The sequence below is a fragment of the Camellia sinensis genome, chromosome 14, assembly GCF_055761805.1.
Source record: "Camellia sinensis isolate YWXY chromosome 14, ASM5576180v1, whole genome shotgun sequence".
Classification (NCBI taxonomy): Eukaryota; Viridiplantae; Streptophyta; class Magnoliopsida; order Ericales; family Theaceae; genus Camellia; species Camellia sinensis.
This window is the reverse complement of record NC_138974.1, coordinates 127,574,341-127,593,894: the sequence shown is the minus strand read 5'-3', so window position 1 is coordinate 127,593,894 and position 19,554 is coordinate 127,574,341. Positions and strand designations below refer to the sequence as shown.

At 35.3% G+C, this 19,554-nt stretch overlaps 1 protein-coding gene across 2 annotated transcripts in view; it reads left to right on the top strand.

Moving 5' to 3' along the window:
* Positions 1–4,812: 4,812 nt before the first annotated feature.
* The window catches only part of NADK1 (NAD kinase 1), a 38,718-nt gene continuing 23,976 nt past the window's right edge, over positions 4,813–19,554 (top strand). Inside the window, exons 1-4 of one of the 2 annotated variants that reach the window (XM_028233246.2) lie at positions 4,813–5,050; positions 8,944–9,091; positions 9,217–9,336; positions 15,641–15,778. In XM_028233246.2, coding sequence (XP_028089047.2) covers positions 5,024–5,050; positions 8,944–9,091; positions 9,217–9,336; positions 15,641–15,778 — 433 coding nt within the window. In that variant the 5' untranslated portion in view covers positions 4,813–5,023. The remainder of the gene's footprint in view (positions 5,051–8,943; positions 9,092–9,216; positions 9,337–15,640; positions 15,779–19,554) is intronic. The other variant, XM_082904056.1, reaches the window with a different exon arrangement.

The window sequence follows — 19,554 nt, the reverse complement described above, 5'->3', positions numbered from 1 at the left end:
ACTTCGAGTATAGGAAGGAAACTCTAAAGGGTCAATGAACTCAACAAAATGGTGGTTGATTCGCTCCTTCAAATCATAAGTCTCAGGTACTGACCAGCTTGTCCAGTCAGAACCCCCAGAAGAGGAAGAAGTTGCAACTTTATCCCATACAGAAATTTGCGAAGAAGAGTTGCTCAAATCCATATTTGCAATTTTCCGAATCAAAGGTTTGAGAGCAGATTGTTCGAACTGTAAAGGTAGGTCAGAGGGGAAAATTCTTATGTCTATGTTTGTAGCCTTCTGAATCGAAGGATTAAGAGCAATATGTTCGTAATCCAAAGGTCGGTAATTTGCAAAGGCGTCCATGACCTGAATATAGAAAGGTGGGTAAAGGTGGCCAATAAATGCATGCTTTCGATGAGAAATCGCATCGACATATGACTCTTCGTATGCTTCATCACTGGAGGAAAGAATTAATTTGGCCATGAAATGTATCAGTCTGTTCGAATAACAAGACAGTGAAAGTACTTAAAGGATTAAGACGAGAGTATTAATACAGATGGTGAGTGACAGTTGCATTTCTGGGAAGATGCAAAACCCATGCACGTTCTAAGACGTGGGAAAAGGGACCCTGATCCACTAATATCACCAAGTCTTGGGTATATTAGTGCGGGGGGTAATGTTGGCTACACATTTTGTGCTAGCCAGTGACAATTCGACGCGTGGCAAAGTAAGGGTAATATGGGGAGACCAAGCAGGTCTTCGATCCTGATCATACACGTGGCAGTTAATATTGGTTGTTATAAGATCTGAGTAGTAGCGGATCAACAAAGAGATGTACGGTGACGTGGCTTCAACGGTTGCTCACATTCAAATTCGAATATAGGGGGGAAGCCTAACTGCAAGTGAAGGCGTAGTGGAACTACTTATAAGGTAGCATGATCAGCGATTACGGAGGAGCAGTTCGACGGTTTGAAGTACAATTTGATGGTTATCTTCGGAGAGTATAAATAGCAGGAAGGACTTCAGAGAAGGGGGGAAGAAAGATCTTACATATTCCAGTGTTATTTCCTGTCCTTTATATTTCTGTACTTTAAGTTCCTGTGCTGCACTTCATTTGTAGGAGTAGTTTTCGAGTATATTGCCGCTGTAATTCTCTACAGAACTAAGATCATTGTAAGTTTTTCATACTAATGAAATGCTTCAGTTTATTTAACTGTTCTTATGCTCAAATTCTCTGAAATCAAATTACCAGTAAGCCACCAGTAAAAGTCCTCTTTATTGAGGCCGAAAGAACCATAACACAATCGGCTGAATAATTGTTTGGCAATTACAATTCTGTAAGGACTGATTGATCCTTGCTGGCACGCTCATAATTACAAAAGTAACCTTCGAAAGCCAAAAAGCCAACAGCTACATAAAAAAAAATCTAACAAGGGGTATTTATAATTTTTTAAACTACAAAGACAATTTGTATTTGAAGCAAATCTCAAATATTATATTTATAATTTACCCATTTTATAAATAATTATTTAATTTTAAAAATTAATTTTTGATTAATTATTTATACCCGTGTATTGCAAGGGTAATTATATGCTAGCTATCTTAAAATGACAATCTCACCATGTTGCTACATTATTCAGTACAATCTTTTTTATTACATAACACAATTTTTAATTAACGAATTGTCAAGAAATTATTTAATAAATAATACCCAACATCAAACGTATTAACATATTTTCCTGTTGTCTTCTCAAAAAACATAAGAAAGTGGTAAGATTTATTATTTTAATCAATAAATAGTTGGAGAGCAACTGGACTTGCCTTCCTATATGGCTATGTTTAGTGGAGTTTTTAAAATATAATTTTATATTTATTTTTAAAAATTCTTTGCAATGTGAAAAAATTTAGACTAATTAGTCATTCTCTGGACATTCGGCTGATTGATCAGAACAGTATATTTTTTTTAACAAATAACACCTGTTATTTTTTATATTTTAAGTTAAAAAATCTAAATTTTTAAAAAAATTTTATGAGTTTCGAATAGAATTTTGAGTTATGTGTTTGGTTATGAGTTGTAAATTTTTGTATCAAATATTATATGTCACATCAAAAATTCCTACTCAATTTAAATTTTTTTTCAAAAATCATTTATTAAACAAATTTTCTACACTCAAATCATAATTTAAAAACTCACAAATTTAAAATATAATTATATTCTCAAATCATATTTAAAAAATTCTACCAAAATAACCTATAATTTTCCCAATCGATCATGTCCTGTGTTCGAAGACGCTAAACGACTTTGTCAATGATTGACCGACACGTGTACTGCCTCCATGTTTGACTGTCTGCCCCAAATCCTTCTGGGGACTGACCATGACTACGTGTTTCTGTTTCAGATTGTGACTCGCGGGTCACGCGTGACGTAGGCAGGCCAAGAACGAAAAATTATTATTTAACCCTCGTTTGGATTATGTTATTTTAATGATTTTTTAATTAAAATATAATATAAAAAATTAATATATTTAGTATAATTTTTTTTAAAAAAAATATGTGTAAAAAATACAGATTTTTTTTTACCTTTTTGGTATAAATTATTAATTTTTTTAAATTTTTTTAATGACTTTTTAATTTTAAGATTAAAATTTGAATTGCCAAACAAAGCGTTTGTCAAGCTACGACATGTGAAAATATCTCACAAATCACAAACTATTATGATTTTTATATTTTTTAATTATTCAATACAAAATTATAAATTTCACTTCTTTTATCAATCATAACACCATTGACAGACCAATAATTTATAGAAAATTATTAAATGCTCTATGACACCATGCGTTCCTATCTCCACTTAATCATTAATTGTCATGTCCCTTGCTATTTTTAATTGAGATCTTTCAAATAAGTTATATATATATATATATATATATTTATAAATTATATCAAAATTTTTTACCTTTTGATCAGCCTTGTGTACAAGAATTTTAAAAGTAATTTTTTTTTGAATATTTTAAAAATATTTACAAAAAACATAGCTTATTTTTTATTCTTTGAATTTTTTAAAGTTTTTTAAAAAATTTAAAATTTTCGGTTTGTCCAGTAAAAAAAACTTAAGTGTCTAAAAAAAAATTAAAATTTTCTATTAAAAAAAAAGTCAACTAAAAAGTCATAAAAAGACAAATCCCAACTACCCAACACGACGTGCCCAGTTACCTGGCGTACCAAATAACTTCTAAAGAAGTACCGTAGTCCGCACCGCACCCTATTTTTAACATAGACAAGAATTTGTATTATATGCAGAGTTGACTTTGCAAAGAGCTGTTATTGGGTGGTTTGGGTACAGCCGCACTTGGCACTTCATATATACAGTGTTGGTTTGGAAAGTGGGCTGACTTTTTAGTTTTTTAGACTATTTTAGTTTGGATTAAAAAATTTGATTTGAGAATAATTTTTTGGGTTTTTGATTTTTTTTATGAGAGAAGAGTGTAATGATTATGAATTAAATGTGATGTTTTGTTTGTTGCGGCTAAAATAAATTTTTTTTTATTTTTTGTGACTATTTTAACCACAAACCATATTTCCAAACGGACCTGTAATTGGTGGAATGAATATGATCATAATTTTATATTATGCGATTAAAAAATATAAAAAATTTATGATTTATCTAAAATCTAATCACGTAATATCTTAGGATTAACTAATATTTTTTCCTTTCCAAATGCCATATGGGCTGAAAATGTTGTAAGCACTGCTTTAGTGTTTTTTTTTTTTTTTTTTAATATGTATTTCAAGTTAATTTTGTTACTTATTTAGTTTTTTTTTTTAAGAACTTTATTTAAAATATGAATTGTATCTTGTAATTTTATAAATTACAAATACTTCATTGTTGTAACTTTTTATTTAATGAAATTTACCACAAAAAAAAAAAAAACACAAGAAATTTCTAACTATTTTACTATTCAACAATAAAATGAGTTATTTGTTATGCAATTAGAGACTTGAAGGGATGTGATGTAATTTTTCAAATTATAGGGATAATTCATATTTAAAGCAAACGGTGTATTTATAATTGGAGAAATTACTATTTAGTATAATTTTTTTAAAATAATTACAGATAAATGATAAACTTTATAATTATTAAAATTACAAATTTTTCCATATATGTGTAATTATTTTGTGGAACACCCACTGGATTGTAAATTGTCCTTTGTAATTTACCCTAGTATTTGTTTTTTTTTTTTTTATATAGAAATTGTGTAACTATAAAAAATTATATTAGCTAACTTTTTAAAAATATTTATTAACAAAACTCTTTATTTAAATTAAAATATAATGTATTTAATGTTAATTATATTCTATCGTAACTCTAAAGATTCAAACTAACAAAAAAAAAAAATTGATACCTAAACATTACTCAAAATATATATATAAAAACTAATTTGATAAAAAATTGAAAACATAAAAAATGTTCATTGTTGTTATATTTTTTTCCCCCTTTTTAGGAGATAAATAGTTTTTTTATAATTTATTTTCACCAAATTAATTAGTTTTTCATTTTAAAAAACCATATATATATATTATTTGTTTTGGAAACCAAACCAAAGTTTATTGAATGTTTGTAAATTAAATTTTAGTAGGGTTCTTATTTTAGACAATAAAAAATTTATCTTTAAAAGATCAATATGAAAAATGTGAATTAGTTCTAATAAATGAAGGGGACACACTACAAGGACTATATGGTATAATACACAAAATTTATTCAATAATCTTAAGATAAATTTAAGACATATTTTAAATTAATCAAATTTATAAAACTCATCAAAAAATGGAATATTGCTTTAATATTGGTAATGCATATGTTAGTGATGAGGTTAGTGTGGCCCCCCCCCCCCCCTCTCTCTCTCTCTCTCTAGAATCTCATCCCCATTTTCTTGCTCCCCCTCTCTATATCTATACCAACTGATGTCTTTGTGTCAGCTGCACAATTTCTAGCACCGTTGTGAGGGGGATTCGGTGATCTCTCTCTCTCTACATCAGAGCCATGGCTCCAAGCAAGCTCGACTCTAATGTATGAACTCTCTCTCTCTCTCTCTCTAATTTATGAAGTTTAATTGCATGAAGATCAGGGGATTTGTTCTTCTACTTTATGTGTTTTTTGTGAATTAGGATTTCAATCTCTTTATCTACCTGAAATTGTTCATTGATTTTGGGTTGTCAATTATTGGGATAATGATTGATCTTTCTAGAAGCTGTCATTCTCTGCCAGATGCGTTTTGTCTCTTGTCAAACTCAATTGATGATCTCTCTCTTGGTGGTGAAATCCATTTTTTAGTTTTTGAATAGTGGTAGTCTTCGTATGCTTTGTTTCTGATTCTGTTTATTTTAATTGATGTATAGCATCAAATTCACATATTTTGGGTAGATAATATGGAGAACTACATTTGCTGCATTCATGGAAGAATCAAAGTGTTGTCAAGTTGGTTGTTTATGCTAAATTCAGAAGAATTGTGGCCTTTTGCTTCAACTCCATAACTTACATATGGAAGGAAATACTAAAATAGACTCTACGCAGTCGTAATCGTGATTACTTGGGATCAAGAAATTGTTAATTATTTGTGGAATGAAGAGAACTTTATTATTTGATAATAGATGAAAAAGGAAAATAAATAAATAAAAAATACGATCAGCCATGTGGGAAGTCACATATGTGATGTTTGATGCCGCCTGTTGTTTTATTTTGATGTGTTATATATAGTGCATGACCGTGGCATGATACGCTGTGCATCAAAGCTTGCTATTTTTAACTTTAAAATTTCCAGTTTGTACACTTGAGTTCTAGGTTACCATACGAATGTTTACGAAATACCATCTGAATGTATACCCAGTTTAAAAGTTACCATTAAAAACGTCTTGATCACGTTCTCGAAGTGGATTGAAGTGCTATTTTGTATAGGCATTGCTTTTGTTGTGGCTAAATGGGCAGGGTATAGCTGACAAATCCGATTTCTCGTGCAACTTGTATTTATTATGTAGCTTACTAAATACAAGTCCACAACATAAGTTCAATCTGAGGGTAGAAAAGCCAAAGACAACTGTGAAAAGAATATAATCATCATTTATATCTTCTTAAGGCTGCAACATTATTTTGGTTGTATCAAATAGTTATTCGTGGGCAATGTAATATTTGTTCTGCCATTTTTTCTTAAATCTTGCATGATGTTTGGTTTCTTAGAAATATATGCGAAGTTAAGCACATCTTCTTTCTTGTATGGAAATTTTCAGTTATGTATCAATGGTCTGATCTAGTTAGGCTGTGTTATATTTACTGTTCACTCAGTCTTTTTCTCATGCCGACTTCTGGGAAATATATGAACATACATACTTCAACTTCATGGTTGCATGCAAACAATTTCCATTTTCAAGTTTCATCTCTTGCACGCTTCCCACTTTTACTTAAATGTCTGAGTAATTATTGTACCATTGAAAATATTTAGACTTTTACTAAACATAATATTATTAAATTTCATAAGGCCCGCTACTACAAAGCGAGGCATCGAATTTGCATTAAATGACAGTTTTTATATGGTCATATGCCAGTTTCAAATGACCTACGGTTTGAAAATCTAATTCATCGTCATGATTTAATATATGAGTATGAAGAATCCAGTAAAATTCTTGGAGTATTCTGAATATAAAAAGAGGAGATTAATACATTAAGAATTCCCCATGACTCGGTGGAAGGTTTGCTTCACGAAAACCTTATCATTTGTATGTCTTTGATTGATCCTTCAATTCATCTCTGTTTCCTTTTGAATGCCACTGTTTTAACATATTGAATTAAATATCTGTTTTGAGTCTATTAAATGATGTTAACTGGGGTAGTAATGAAGTCAAAACCTTGTAATTTTCTTTTAGTCAGTTTAATGAAATGGGCTAATTTGTCCTCCAATTCAAGTGAAGCTATTTTATTTTTGATGAGCAGGCGCTAGAAATTCTCTTGCACCAGAGGCATGCCAGCTGATGTTAGTTATTTATTAACTAATGTCCATACTTGTGTGATCTATTCTCATTGGTTTAAGATATTTTTTGCTATAAAGAAATTGAATCATCTTTAGTTTTACAGATGATTTATTGCTTACTTATGCTACATGAAGTCCAAAAATAAAACATTCTAGGGTTAAACCAATATACAAACAAACAAACAAAGATAAAAATGGAAATCATATGGTATTTGGGCAACCCTTCCCTATTTGACAGTCACATTCTTTTTAAATTTGAAAACACAGTAATCTTCTCCATGTGAGTTTTGCTTACATTTGTAATGCTGCTTTAAACAAGGATTTTTTTGGGTGCGTGTGGCGCACATATCAATTCTACAAATATGTTATTTCAAATGGCCTCTTCTGTGAAGTTTAAAGTAGTTTTATTGCTCTAAAAAATACTATTGTATGTATTACTACTGTGCTAATGGCTAACTTTATATGGCCTAGCATTTAAATTATGTGTAGTGAAATGAACTTATCATGGAAGAAGTCAAAGAACATGCTCCTACTATCACATTAAATGTGCCTATGATTTATGTTTCTATTACACATTGTTCAGAATGTATAGTTGTACCCAATATCCTTTATTTGCATAAGTATCCATTATTGTCAAATTATGAACTGAACCGTGAATCATTTTGTTAAAATAGTGAATTGTAAACTAAATCGTGTATATGTACATACATATAAAACCACATATCATAATAATTTAATAATAATTTTGTGAAGATGACACTGTTTTATGCATTATGCAAACATAACCGAATTGCTTGAATCACAATGAATTGTAATGAATCATAGTGAATTGCAATTGAATCATAAGATTCCCTCAATTTGAGATTCAATTGCATTAATCGAGTTGTTTTTCTTGAAACTTGTATTGAATTGTAAGATTCTAACAACCATGCAAGTAATCCATATATAGCAATTTGTGATTCTTATTCGTTGAGAGCTCTATTATTAGAATCTTATGATTTGCGATTCAATTTACGATTCAATTTGCGATTTATCCTAAATCGATATGAATCTAAGAGTGAATCTTTTTTGGGATAGAATCTATAATGAATTGTATGATTCATAATCGATTCACTTTTCATGGTTCATTCAATTCTTAAAAGTATTGTCTGACAGATTTTGACATTTTTTTTTACCTCTTGTTTTTAGTGAAAATAACATAATATAGCTTCTAAGAGTGTTTAGTATGAAAATAACCAATACTCATGATTTGTTATTATTTTGGTGATTAGAGGATTTTAAATAAGATTCAATTAGATCCTGTCAAACTCAACATGTTCTTAACGTTTTTTCCTTATTTTTCCTCAAAATAATGTTGTAATACATCTTCTAAAGATGGTTAAGGTTGAAGTAACTTGCACATATGAATCATCTTATGCTATTTTAGTGAAATCTATATGCTTCAATATTGCATGGGTTGGGTCGGTTAGACCCAATGGGTCCACAACCTTTTCTTAAAATTTTTTGTTGACCAATAAGCATAGACACCTTTTAAAGTGTATTACCCTTTAAAATAAAAGATTCCATTTAATTCTTTCTTATTTTTATACTCTATATAGGGTTCCTTGGTCCGTTTATTGAATTTCAAGAGAGATTATATTATGTTTTTGAATAATTTTATTGTTGGTGGGATTTGGAGCCACCCTTGCTACGAAGGCAATGTCTTCCCAATTAGACGGTGTAATCACGTCTATATAAAAGCTATTTTATAACATATGTCAACAACCATTTATTTCATTCTTTTTCATATATATGATTGTGTAACATCAGTTTTTATAATTTGTATTAAATCTTAATGATTCTCGATTTGATTCACAATTTGCAAAATAAGGATTTCCATTCATGACTATTCTTGATTTGTCAACTATGCTTGAGTGGCCTAAAATCTGCTTTCTTTAAACAGGGAAATGCAAGTGTTTCCCAGCAGGAGAATGGTTTTGTTGATTCATTATCAATCTTGAATTCTGAGAAGGCAGTGCAAGAAATTATTCAGCAACCGCTTATTCTGGGAATTGAGGATAATCTCATAGAGTTCTCCGAGGCAATGAGAAGTATGATTATTTTTTGAATCGATGTAACTGTTCATATTTTTAATGGTTACTATTTTCTATATCTGTGAATTTGGTCTCCTTCTTGATGCTTATATACATGTATGTATTTTCCCAAATCATTTTAGCTGTTGCGAAGGCATTAAGACGAGCTGCTGAAGGGAAAGCTTCTGCTCAAGCCGAGGCAGCTGAATGGAAACGTAAATTTGAATTGGAGAGGGCACGAAATCTTCAGTTGGAGCAGAAAGGTTCTAATGATCAAACATTGTTTTAATAAATTGTTCCTTCATGCGTCTATATAGCGAATATGAACTTACTGATTATGCTGTTTTAAACATTTACACACTTAAACTCAAGTTCATCTAAGCTTTAACCCAACTGGTCAGAGTTGGGACATGAATGTTCCCTTGTCATTCAGGTCTATCTGGTCCATTTATTTATACGATCTTCTCGGATCTCGTAGAGGCACCAGCGGAGGAGAAGGAGAATGAGCCGAGGTGGTGTGATGGGTGTTTAGGAAAGAGAGAGAGAGAGAGAGGGAGATCTAAAGCAGATCAGAGTCCTATGTCGAGATCTGACCATCGTGAGCGATTCACACGTATCTGTCGTCGGCAATGAAGATGGAGAGACCATGCCTAATGGTTGAGATCTGAATCAGATTCAATTTCGCAATCTGAAAATATCTTGAGCACTCAGATCTCTATGATTTCTGCACCAATCAACATCTCTCTCTAAGATCTAAGTCATATTCGATAACGGCGAAGAAGGCTGGGATTCGGTGAGAAATTGAACGATTGTCAAAAACATAGCACTTTGTTTTTTTTTTTTGAAATTCCCACACAGCTGTTGGTGATTGGTGACATCATCATCGTCCATGTACTAATGTGGTAGTAGGTGTAGTGGAGGTGATAGTGGGTTAGGTGAAGTGGAGTGTGTGGTGAAGTGGAGGTAGGTGAAGTGGAGTGTGTAGTGGAGTAGGTGAAGGTAAAGATGGGAGATTCTAACAGCCCCCCGCAAACTCAAGGAGGATAGAAACTAACCAACTTGAGTTTGAAGAGAGGAACAAAACAAGAAAATACATAGAAATAAAAAAAGGATAGGAGACACTGTATGGTCGTGTCAGACCAGTGGTGAAGACACTGTATGGTGGTGTCATAACGTTGCAGAGGACACTGTATGGGGGTGTCATAACGTTGTAGAGGACACTGTATGGTGGTGTCATAACGGTGTAGAAGACAGTTTATGGGGTCATGTCGGACCGTTGTAGAAGACAGTTTATGGGGTCATGGCGGACCGTTGTAGAAGACAGTTTATGGGGTCATGTCGGACCGTTGTAGAAGACAGTTTATGGGGTCATGTCGGACCGTTGTAGAAGACAATGGTGTGACAGTTTACGAAGTCTTGCTGGACCCTTGTAGAAACTAACCGGAATCAATGTCGGGACAGTTTACAGAGTCTTGTCGGACCCTTGTAGAAACTAACCGGAATCTATGTCGGGACAGTTTACAGAGTCTTGTCGGACCCATAAAGGAGCTAACCGGAATCAATGTCGGGACAGTTTACAGAGTCTTGTCGGACCCATAAAGGAGCTAACCGGAATCAATGTCGGGACAGTTTACAGAGTCTTGTCGGACCCTTGGAAAAGCTAACCGGAATCAAATGTCGGGACAGTTTACAGAGTCTTGTCGGACCCTTAAAAAGTCGCACCCTCAAAAGGTGTGCCCAATTTTGTCAAAAGGCGTGCCCAATTCATCAAAAGGTGTGCCATCAAAAGGCGTGCCATCAAAAGGCGTGTCCACTTTATCAAAAGATGTGCCATGAAAAGGCGTGCCAGTTTGTCGGGCGGCAAGAGGCGCGCGATACGCGTGGCTGCCGCGGCTATTTAACCAAGACGAAGGCTGAGGCTGAGGCATACCATTCTGAAACCTCTGAAACCAACCCTTCGCTGAAAAACTCTGCCTCTGCGGAGAGAGAAACTGTGGAACACTTTGTTGCCATTCTGTCACCAACCCTTCCGAACATTACCAGTCTGAAATTGCTATTTCGCTGAAACACTTAGCAACCCAAAAACATGGCCTCTTCTTCCCGTCCAGTTACCCAGAACCTGCTCACGCTCTTTCCAGAACTGAACGAGCCCACAAGAGAAATAACTGGTGCGGTGGCCAGTGAACTGCAACCAAACACCTCTGGTTTTGCTCCATTGAACTTTCCGATGCGGTCGGTGGAGCAAAAAATGGCGATGCAAACTGATATTGAGGCTAATCAGTATACTCTGAAGTCATGCGTGGAAACCATGACGGCGGTCACAAATTTGTCGAACCGGCTGCAGAGTAGGACAAATGAGGTGCAGCATTTAAATTCCTAGCTGGCTCTGCTCCAACGCATGTATAAGGATGCGCGAGCAGAGATAAGCGTGCTAAGGGCAGAAAATAAGGAGCTGAAGCGGAAGGCCACCGTGATGTTCCGATTTGGAGGGCCGCCATATGCTGCAGTGGAGGAGCAGGGAGTAAATGTGCTCGGTGGCATGGGAAACACGGAGGCAACACCGGCAAGGGCCGCCCAGGACGGAGGCAAGAAGAAGAGACCGGCGGCAGAGTAGAGAAGAAAAATCCCACTGTTCGGATTTGTGTTGGTTTTGTTTTGTTTTTGTTTTTTGTTTTTGTTTTTGTTTGTTTTTTTTTTTTTTTTTTTTTTTTGTTTGTTTGTTTGTTTGTAAAATGGTGATCGGGGTGAGCCCCGACATGAATAAAATGAGTTTGTGGAATGAGGAATGTTTTTTTTTTTTTTTTTTTTTTTTTTTTTTTTTTACAAAAAGAGAGCACCAATTAATTTGTATAATAAAAAAATAAAAGTGAGACGGGAATGGATGTGTGTGTAGGAATCTGCTGGGTGGAGGATGAATCATTTATTTTAAAAAGAGAGTTGATGGGAAGGAAAAGACAATGATTTTAAAAACAAAGAGAGAGTGGGAGTGGGGAACATGGACGGGAGGGTATGGGATAAAGTAAAATAAATAAATAAAAGAAAAAGTGTGCTAATGGTGTGAAAGAGTGCTAGTGGTAGATTTGTGAAAAGTGGCTGCCTAATGAATGGTCTTTCCCTCTCTCTTCACATGGGTTGCCTTTCTTTTAAATATGTGTGACAAAACGATACTGCTGAGATCAATTGCTGAAAGTATTTTTTTTTTGGCTAGGTCTTCTTTGAGGCGCCCCTTGGCGACCTTGTTGAAGAGCTCACCGCCTCTAACGTACTCCATGACGAAGTAGATTTTGGATTTTGTGGCCATGACTTCGAAAAGTTGGACAACGTTTGGGTGTCGAACGCGACGGAGAATCGAGATCTCGCGCTTGATGTGAGCGATTAAGCCACCTTTGAGGATTTTCTCTTTGTCGATGACTTTGATCGCCACACTCTCGCCTGTTTGGATGTTTCGGGCATGGTAGACCGTCGCGAAGGTTCCATGTCCGAGGAGTTTTCCGACCTCGTATCGGCCGTGGGGCTGGTGGTCAGATCGATTGGAATCGGATCGGGTCATGGGTTGTACGACCCAGGTGTGGTTGGAAGTGAAGATGGATTCGAAGGGGCTAATGAGATTCAGAGCCGACAGCGATTCGGAGATCACGAAGGGGTTCTGTTCGTGCTTGATTTGAAGTAGGAGGAGAAGCTGTAGGAATAGGAGGTATGTGTAAAAAATTCCAGCGGGCAGCGAAGGCAAGGTTGCCGGCCGGCTGCCCGCCGGTGAGAAAAAATATAAGCCTAAATCTTATTGCTCTGATACCATGTAAAAATTGATGCATGTATTATTGATTGATTTGTTGTTGATTGATTAATTACAATTCCTATACAATCTATATATATAGAAGAAAATGTGGTAGTAGGTGTAGTGGAGGTGATAGTGGGTTAGGTGAAGTGGAGTGTGTGGTGAAGTGGAGGTAGGTGAAGTGGAGTGTGTAGTGGAGTAGGTGAAGGTAAAGATGGGAAATTCTAACATTTTGCAATGAGGGTTTTCTCATCTGCAGACGAGAATAGTCCCCAGGATGAATGCACATATGTCCACATTTGTGCCACAGGTAAGCTTGGGAAATTCTCATATAGCTCACCCCAAGCCAGAGAGTTGAACCAGGGCATCTGTTTCCTTAGACACATGGCTCATAATCTTGCCTATGAACCCAGACATAACTACCCACTTTTTCATTTTTTTTTAAAAAACTTGCAATAAATTCAACTTAAAGAAAATGGTTCCACTATATTGCCATAATGGTTGGACCTTTTTGTTTAGTCCAGTAATGGTTAGACTTTATTGTTCTTGACATCAGCCGTCTTCCAAATTGAACCAAAATTTTCCTATGCATTGGTACAATGATTCGTTCTTTTCCAATTTTTTTTTTTTTTTTTGGGTGCAAGCAATATCTGGACTTTATGCTCTTGGCATGATCATTCTAAGTACTCTTATCAAATTGAAAAGCCCTGCCCACACTACTTTAAGACCCATGTATTTAGAAGAGGGGAACTGGAGCCTTATAACCAACACAAGTGGGGTAACTCCAGGCAATGTGGGACGCATTCTAAGACACCCCTTAGACCACAACATATAGTAGCCAAACAAATGGCACACCAATCATAGGCCTAATTAAGCTCTGATATCAAATTAAAAAGCCTAGCCCACACTTCTTCTTAAAACCTAGGTATTAAGGAGAGGAAAACTAGAGCTTTATAACCAGCACATATAGGACAACTCCCGGTGATGTGGGACACATTCCAACACACCCTCCTAGACCACAGCATACAGTAGCCAGACAAACGACACACTAGTCACAGGCCCAACACACCAGTCATAGGTCCAACCAAGCTCTGATACCAAATTGAAAAGCTCAGCTCAGACTTCTCCTTAAAACCTAGGTGTTAAGAAAAGAGAAACTGAAGCTTTATAACCAGCACAAATGGGGCAACTCTAGGCGATGTGGGATACATTACAACACATCCTCCCAAACCACAACATACAATAACCGAACAAACGGCACACCAATCATAGGCCCAACCATGCTCTGATACCAAATTGAAAAGCCCAGCACACAGTTCTCCTTAAAACCCAGGTGTTAAGGAGAGGGAAACTAGAGCCTTATAACCAGCATAGATGGAAACTCCAGGCGATGTGTGACACATTCTAACACACCTTCCTGGACCACAATATACAGTAGCCATACAAACGACACACCAGTCACAAGTCCAACCAAGTTCTGATACCAAATTGAAAAGCTCAGCCTATACTTCTCCTTAAAACCTAAGCATTAAGGAAGGGGAAACTGAAGCCTTATAACTAGCACAGATAGGGCAACTCCAGGCGATGTGGGACACATTCCAAGACTCTTATCTTTGTAGCTGGGAGACAATCTCGTCCCAAAAGCTTGATCTGTGAGGGAATGAGCCAATTATTTAGATCAATCTTACACCCTCCCTCAGTACAACCATCATTGGCATGTGGAGAAACACACAGACTGAAAATCCACAAACAAGATGGAGTGGGTTGCATGTGGATAAATGTAAAAAATACATACATCGGGACTTGAACCCAATACATCCCCAAACCAGAGGTCTAATATCATGCCAAGAAAACTCTTGCCGATAAGTGTAAGCTATTATGAATGCATATTATGTTCTCTTAGTAACTTTTAGTAAAATTTTTAAGAAAGAGAATATCTGCCATGGTTGTTCCCCATGAAAGGAAAGCCAAAATGATTTTCTGATGCTATTATTTCATCTATAGTCTTCATTTAATAGTTCTCCCTTGAGTTTCATTACGTCACTACCATGGCAGTTGGTTAGTTGAAGTATCAGTTTCATTTTGGATGTTATTAATCTTTATCATCTTGTTTTAGCCATTCTTTGACCAAATTGTTCCATCACTTGGCAATTGCTAAATCCTCCTGAACTTGGTTTTGCTGCATGATTTTAACTTGACATGCTCTCTACAGTATTTTGTCATCACCTTCTAGACAGTAAACATAACTTATGCTTTTACTTTTTAGTTGATCTTATCATTCAAACTTATATTTCTTGGTTTGCTCCATCCTCTTCATGTAATATATGAAGTTGTACATGTTGGCATACAACTAACAGTTTGCTTTGCATAAGGCGTCATTAGTTTCCCTTTTTGTCTCCTATCTTTCAGATGACTTCTCCTTTCTTTTTCTTTTTCTTTTTATTTTTTATGAAGGCTTGTGATAGGCTTAAATGGTATAAATATCAAATCCCTTTTGGAAATATTAATAAAGTTGGCTTGAAGATTTTTTGTTTTAAAGGAGAGGTTATCCTAGTCTTAGGGAAACTTTTTATGAAGAGGTTCTCATAAAAGTTTTGTGCTACATTTAGAAAACTTTTTTTTTTTTGGGCCTTCTGTGTGAAAATCTTTTCTTGTCTAGCTTTCAGTTGGCTTGTTGTTTAGTTGTTGCACCAACTCAAGCAGTGAAAACCTGGATCAATTATTTTCTTTTGGAGAGCTAGCTAATTATATTTGGACTCATTATCATCAGATTGTTGGTATTCAAATACCAGGAAACAAGATTTGTGCAAAGCTTCAAAATTGTTGGGCTCGAGCTTCTCCAGATAATGCAACGGGAATTATTAGATTATTTCTTCAATGTCTTGTTTGTTGGGATATTTGGAAGGAACAGAGTGGGGGAGTATCTGAAGGTACTTGCTCCAACTAACAATAATTGGTCATCTTGATGCTCTACTAGGGAAATTTGCTAACTTTTTCACAAAAAGCGAGTTTTCTTTTGCTTTTTCCGAACTAATCAGTGGAAAGCTGATGGGATTCCAAAGCTTCTGAAGTGTAATAGACCACATGCAAGTTAATAACAATGGAACTAGTTATGCTATTGGCTGTGTGGATGAGTAGGTAGTGAATTGCAATTATCTATGTTTCTCTAGAAGCTTTGGTCGGATCATATAGGTGAACTATTCAAGGGTTGCATGGGGATTAAAAAAAACTCTTCTTCAAAAGAATTTGGACATGCTTTTTTAAAATTTGTTTGTGAGAGTATCTTGAAGTGAACAACGCATAAAGTCTTAGGCTTCTGCAGTGTTTGCACTTCTCTCAATGTCTTTGGAATTATGCTAAAGAGAAGTGAATTGGATTTCGATTGTTTTTCTTAGTTTTGCTAGTGATAATACTCAAATTTTCCCTCCTAATTGATTTCACAAATTCTCAGGAAGGCTAGCAGTTTGGCTTGATTAGGCCACATGGGCTGTGTTTTTCAGTTTTTGTTTTTTGTAACTGTGTTTTTGAGTGTATTTATCTCATTTGAAGGAGTAAGGATTTTATGCCTTCCTCTGTCTTGTAGTTATTATTTTGTGGGATTATTAGGGGTTTCGTGAAAATACACTATGGTATATTTTTCTAGAAACAAAGTAGTTTTCTATTTTTTAATTAATTTTGGGTCATATATATTTCTGATGTGCCATTTTTTCTGTATTCTTGAAGGGTTTTTGTTTTGGTGGTTGTCATATGATTGATCAGCTGACCTTTGTTTACTAATTATTGTAAATATTGTTTCCCATCTGTTTACCTTTTTATTTTCCAATTCTCTTTCTATAATACATACGAAACCCTATCGTGGTAAGCATGTTTCTGTCTCTGTTTTTACTTTAAGCAAATGCTCTGTATCTGGCAATTGGTTGCTGTGGCTCTGGAGGTGATCAAATGCCTTTTCTTCGCTTAATTTATTTAAATCTTTATCTTCTGTTACATTGCATGCTATGGAAAGTTTAAAATTTCACTCTTTTGTAGAGGTGGCTCAACCATTAGGCCACCTAGTCTATTGCCTAAGGCCCACCCAAAAAATTTCTAAAAGATTTCTTATTACTGAAGGCCCCAATTTTCAAAGGCCTTGTAAAAAAGGCCTTATTTTGATTTTAAACCTGAAGCCTGAAGAAACTAAAAGGCCTTATTTTGATTTTAGACCTGAAGCCTGAAGAGACTTTGAACAGCTATTGCTTCAACTTTGTGATGCCCTGAAATTCCTTATTTTCTTCGATATGTTTTCTTGACATTAATTTTGAGGCGCTGAATAATTTTTTTCCTTTCCTTGGAAAACCCTTGAACTAACAACGACTACCTTCTATCAATTTCGCTTCTGCATACTATAGTTCCATTCATATCATTTTCCCTCTTTTGCATAAGAAGTTTGTAAATATAATTTCAACCATTATTGTCTCTCCTTTCTGTTATAGACAAGTTATTAGTTATAAGTCAACCAACTCTCTCCATTTCTGGTTTATACATTTCCACATTCATGATTTCCTTGAAAACCTTGCTCTCTTTTGTGAATATATGGTTTACTTACACTCATTTGTTGCCTGCAAACCTGGTCTAGCACAGCGTTATGAATTTATTTGATTCATGTTAACTTGGTTAAATTAAATCTGTCTTTTAGTGGCTACCTAAACAAAACAATTTAATTGGTGGGCTTAGGACCAGGTATAGAAGGGTGGAAAAGCTTTAAATTTGACAGATGCAAAAAATAGTTGTAATATATGCACTTGATGTGGAATGTGCAGACATTGAGATTTTGTATTTATTATTTTAAATTATAATTTAGTTAGAGTTTTATTTTAGTTAGATTTTTTTTTTATTAATATTAGCTCTCCATTCTATTAGGATTTAGTTTTCTAAGTTAATTGACTTTTATTAGGAGTTTATATTTTGATTAGTTTTGGAATGTGATAGTTAGCTTTGATTAATGAGAGTTTGAGTGTTAAAGGCTGTGGCCCGTTTCTTCTTCTCTACTCTCTTTTATATATATATGGAAACTTAAAAAAAGAAAAGGAAAGTTGAAATTGGCCAAAATTTCGTCATGCTTTTGGGATGAAATGTTAGGGAAGTCATAAAACCATGGCTTTAAAAGAAAATGACGTGAAAGTGAGGATGTTGAGATGGATGGATAGTAAGGAAAGATAAACAACTGCCTCAAGGTTGCTGGAGTTGCCGCTGATGGATGAATGGTAAGGATGTTTCTTGTCATCTCACAAATGAGTCGGAAGTCCTTGCACCATTTGTCAAAATTGTCTAGGACCAGCTCCAGGCGTGTAACAGCCACCCTCAAGTGACCACCAGTCAAGGATCAATGGCTGCACCCAAAGGTCCAGTCCTGCTGCAAAATGTGTTAGGCCTCCTTTGAAGGGAAGAGAAACAGATTGATAGGGCCACTGGCCATCAGAGACTTCCACTCCTGCTGGAACATTCCAAAACCAGTCAATCCACTGTTTTACCACCTTAACCTTCGCTTCTGGAGCATCCATCTTCCCCAATTGCCCTATGAACACGTACCCAGAAGCTTGATCACAGCATCGCCGGAGGAAGGGTCACCTCTACATCACAATCACTCTTCTGCTCATTGCAATTGACTCTTAACAACTTCTGAATCCAAGTGGGGATCACCACTACCTGTAGAAAGGTCTTCAGTTGAGACTCCCTTCTCTGAGCACCACCTGGGTCGAATTCCAGCAGTATCATCGCTGCCTCTGACCACTCCTCACCACAAACTCTGGAATCCGGACCCTGTCCTTCCTCTGCAAATAACAAGAGTTCACCTCTACAAATTGAAGGCTCAAATGCTTCATCATTCTACTTCCCCATCTTAAACTCTCCCATAAAACTACTATTATGAAGCCCCCGCAAGGTGGGAGATCTCTGATGACCTCTCCCATGCTCCACGACCACCACATGCTTACCACCCTTCATGTTCTCTGATGAAGACTGAAGTCTTTAGTCCTAACTGGGCTATGCTTCTCATCTTCAATCCTACATATATGTTCTCTACATCTTTCTAAACCAGTAGGTTGGCCTAGAAAATATTAATGGCTGTGCAAGTTACACAACGTGAATGGTCGAAGTTGAAGTTGAAGGCGTTGCAAGGAGAAGAGGAACGTGAAACATAAATCTATTTGTTGATGAATGATTTCAGTAGAAGCTAAGTTGTTGGGGTCAGGCACAAGTTCTCATGATTTTAATAGCTAAATAGAGGTACAAACTTCTTATATCTGTTCAATTTTGTGGAATGTTATTGTTACTTTGTTGAAACATGAGAATTTCTTTAGTATGTTATATAAGATAAATGTGAATAAAACTTTGGGGTGTATTCAACATTGTTCTATTGCCTAGTCTATTGGAAGTTGTTTCATGGATCATCTTGTTTCCATGACATAAAAGAGGAAAGCTGATGTATTTTGTGTTATAGTGTCCTTGCATGGTTTATCATCCTTCAGGTCTTGTGACCCAGTTGAGATTATTTCCTTTTGAACTTTTTAAGTAATGATTTGTCAGATTGTCATGATTTGGACAGATTGATGGTGTCTTCGTCAGCCGCTCAATTTTAAGGATATGTTTATATTTTTCTATTGCTGAAGATATTCAGAGGACAGTGACCTTTTACTAGAATTAAAGCAATGGACTACTCTCTTCGGAT